The sequence below is a fragment of the Papaver somniferum genome, unplaced genomic scaffold (genome assembly GCF_003573695.1).
Source record: "Papaver somniferum cultivar HN1 unplaced genomic scaffold, ASM357369v1 unplaced-scaffold_44, whole genome shotgun sequence".
NCBI lineage: Eukaryota > Viridiplantae > Streptophyta > Magnoliopsida > Ranunculales > Papaveraceae > Papaver > Papaver somniferum.
Window position 1 is genome coordinate 19917 of NW_020646971.1, and position 3934 is coordinate 23850.

The window sequence follows — 3934 nt, forward strand, 5'->3', positions numbered from 1 at the left end:
TGTCTTCACTCTTCATCATGTGAATGCAAATACCACCACCACCCCTATGGCATTTCCCATCGTATAAAAGCAAAGCTCAAAACCACATCCCTACGGCCAAATTTGTAAAGACAAAATACTTTTTGATGCATTTATTGCGACACCGGCCTTTCCAAAGCTTAGCTTAATCCGTGCACCATCATCCTAGTCACCTCCTCCTCTAGTTGACTGCCTATAGCCAGTCAATCAATATCCACCACCACCATTATCTTAAGTCCTAATTAAAATTAACCTAATCTCAATCCGTTTCACATACACATAAAACACAAACCCCTCTCTACATACATTTCTCTAATACATAGAATACTACTGAATCATCCATCCTTTACAAAAATATTCTTTCTCCTCTCTTCTTCTTCTTCTTTCTTCATTCACACCTTCTTCTTCTTCTTCTTCTTCTCCACTTTTTCTCTCTTCTCTTCTCTGGCTAGAAAAAAATGGTCTGATGATGGAGAGGAAATTTGAATCAGATCATATGGAGAATCATAACAACAATATGATGATGATGATGATGGGAACAACAACAACTCAAACAGCAACACCATCATTTGGTGATCATCATCATCATGGAATGAGTACTAGTAACAGTTTATCAAGTTTATTTGAAATGGATTATCATCAGAAGATCGGTTCAACTTTTTCATCTTCTACTTCTACTTGTTTAGGGTTTATGGATTTGTTAGGGATTCAGGATTTTACTACTAGTACTCATCATCCTTCTATATTTGATTTACTACAACAACCAACACCATCATCAGCATCCAGTTTATCACTACCACCGCCATTACCACCACCAACATCTTCACAAGTACAATCACAAAAACCACCACCACCGACGGAGTCGATTACTACATCGGAAGTGTTAAACTTGCCTGCAACTCCTTCATCGATTTCTTCGTCACCAAATGAAGCAACCAATGATGAAATCATGGCGAGTATTAAAGATGATCCTGATCAACTTGATGATGATGATCAGAAGACTACTACTAACAACAAGAAGAAGAAACAACAGTATGTAATTGTTTATTCTTTATTAGTTTTTTCTTACACTACGAATACACCATGCATTTCAGAGCTTATAGATATTTATATGAGAATTGAAATCCATGGTATTGTAATTAATGATTTTGTTATCGACTTTATATTTAAATTTTTGTTTTGTGTAAAATTATAAAGGTCGAATTTGAAAGGAAATGGTAAAATAAAGAAGGGGAATCAGAACAAGAAACAGAGAGAACCAAGATTTGCGTTCATGACAAAAAGTGAGGTTGATCATCTAGAAGACGGCTATAGATGGAGGAAGTACGGTCAAAAAGCTGTCAAGAACAGCCCTTTCCCGAGGTACTTAAATTTCACACCCACCATTTAATCTCTTTATTTTCTTCTCATTTCCATCAATTTCATCGTCCTATCAGTTATGGCCGGCCATTAATGTGGGGTTCATACTGAATTTTGTATGCATGACCATGAGTAACTAAAGCCAAACCCTACAACTACTGTGGGTTAATAGTTTGTTTCATTTTTCAGAATTTGATTTTTGGTTATTATGGTTGTTGTTGTTGTAGGAGTTATTACCGCTGCACGAGTGCGTCTTGTGGTGTTAAGAAGCGCGTTGAACGATCTTGTGATGATCCGACGATTGTTGTGACTACATATGAAGGGAAACATACACATACAAGTCCTGTTATGCCTCGAGGAAGTGCTTCAGCTGCTGGGTTTCTGCAATCAGAGATTGGATGTGGTTTTGGTTCGTCTATCGGTGGTGTGCCAATGCAAATGACACGAAGCCATCTATACCCACACCACCACCAACAAGTACCACCGTATTTTCGTAACTTGTCACCGTTGAATTTTGGTAGTGATGCTACTGCTACGGCTAACTGTGTTACAAATGCTAGTATGGGCGTTGTGAATTTATCTGAGGGCCGTCGGTTTTGCACCTCAGCGTCGTCACCAAATACTACTGCTTCGTCCACACTGCTTAGAGCATCCACAGTGGGCGAGTATAACTAAAAATTTGGGCTGAGTTTGTACCGCAGTGGGACGGAGTAAAAGATCATATCCCAGATCAAGACCAAATCCCAGACCATATTTGGTCGAGACCAAATCCCAAATCCTAATATAGTCGGGCGTAAATTTGAATTACGCTTGTTGGTGGGCGTAAATTTAAAGTACGTTTGTTAACAAACGTAAATTTGGTATCCGTTTGTTAGACGGGCGTAATTAAATTTTACGTTTGAGACGGGCGTAACTGAAATGTACGTTTCATGGGGCGTGAAGGAAAAATCCGCCCGAAGCCAGGCGTTGATTTAAACTCCGTCCCACTCAGGCGTACACCAAAACTCCGTCACAGTCAGGCGTACACCAAAACTCCGTCCCACCCAGACGGACATAGATTTTACGCCCATTCATTTTGTATTACGCCTGACCATAATCAGACGGACATTTGTACAACAAAACTTTTTTATTCATTTTGTATTACGCCTGATCATTAGAACCTACAGAGAAATGAGTGAAACCCATTTGATTACTATTAGAGATCTCATTCGTTTCATGTTAATTACCCATAAAGCTTTGCCCAAACCTCATTCAGTATTAAAAACAATTCCAAGTATAGAAAGTTTAAATCTTTTGCTGCACAAATGGCTCTCTCACTCAAGCGTGAAATTTTGTTACGCCACATTTATCATCAGGCGTACAACAAAACTCCGTCCCACTCAGGCGTATGCCAAAAATCCGTCCCACTCAGACGTACACCAAAAGTCCGTCCTACTCAGGCGTGATTTAGAAACCCGTCCCACATCAAACGTAATTTATATTTACGCCTGTCGTCAGGCGTAAATTTAACGTACGCTCGTCTCAAACGTAATTTATATGTCCGCCCAGAAATCAAACGTAACTGGATTATCCGCCCGTTTTCACGCGGTGATTTATTTTACGCTCGATCAAATTTAGTCTTCGTCCCGTAGCGTCACACTGCAGACTAAACTATTTTTTGGTCGTTTTTTTTGGTCTTTAATCTTTGGTTATACTCGCACCACTGCAGTTGCTCTTAGGGATCATGGGCTACTTCAAGATATTGTTATGAGAAAGAATGAATGAATGACTAATACTTGTCAACTTATTTTTAATCTTCTCTTCTAAATATCTCCCTGTAGGTATGTTGTTACTACCTCTTACTAATCGAGTCGCGATTAATTATACGGAGATTATTAATACCCTTTAATGATGACGATATCGAAGATTAGCTAGACCCTTTAGTCTCTACTATATACATTAGACGAAAACTTTGCTGATCAATAGTAATTATTTTCAATGATCTTATGGATTTATCTCAGTATAGCTACTGCATGTAACTTGACTGTTTCATCAATGAAGTTTTAATTGGTTTCTTTTGTTGATTCATAATGAATATCTACTAATATGTTCAGATTTAGAGTCTTAAATTGTTTCTTTCTTTCTTTCTTTGTTCTTGGCATCTGTTTGATATCTTTGTTCTTTTCCTTCAAGGAATATACACTGACTCATGTTTACTATAAGTAATGCAGCCAGCTAGCTAGGGTTAGTTCTTTTAAAGGGATGATTATTAGGGTTTCTTTCATGGAAGGAACTAGCTAATAACTACATATATAGTAATTTAACTTTTTTATTTTGTATGTTTTGTGTGAGAATCAACAGTGGGTACTTATGGGAATGTTAGACATTTAGAATAATTTTGGGAACTTGATTTTGTTCCTTGTTCGGAATAAGTGAAAAGGAAATTTATGACATTGTGGAGAGGGTATGTATGATTGTTGGGAATGGGAGTAGTGTAATGCATTTCCTGAAATGTGTGTGTTCAGAGTGCAACTTGGAAAGAACAAGTAACTACTCCATACCCCAGTTTTCATCCTTG

General features: G+C 37.9%; 1 protein-coding gene across 1 annotated transcript; it reads left to right on the top strand.

Moving 5' to 3' along the window:
• The first annotated feature begins 296 nt into the window (after window positions 1-296).
• On the top strand, window positions 297-3444 carry LOC113342574 (WRKY transcription factor 71-like). The gene is made up of 5 exons (XM_026587078.1): window positions 297-387; window positions 422-1050; window positions 1216-1380; window positions 1605-2019; window positions 3091-3444. Exons 2-5 carry the CDS (start codon window positions 485-487, stop codon window positions 3139-3141), a joined length of 1197 nt encoding a protein of 398 aa, XP_026442863.1. The 5' UTR covers window positions 297-387; window positions 422-484; the 3' UTR covers window positions 3142-3444.
• Window positions 3445-3934: the final 490 nt, after the last annotated feature.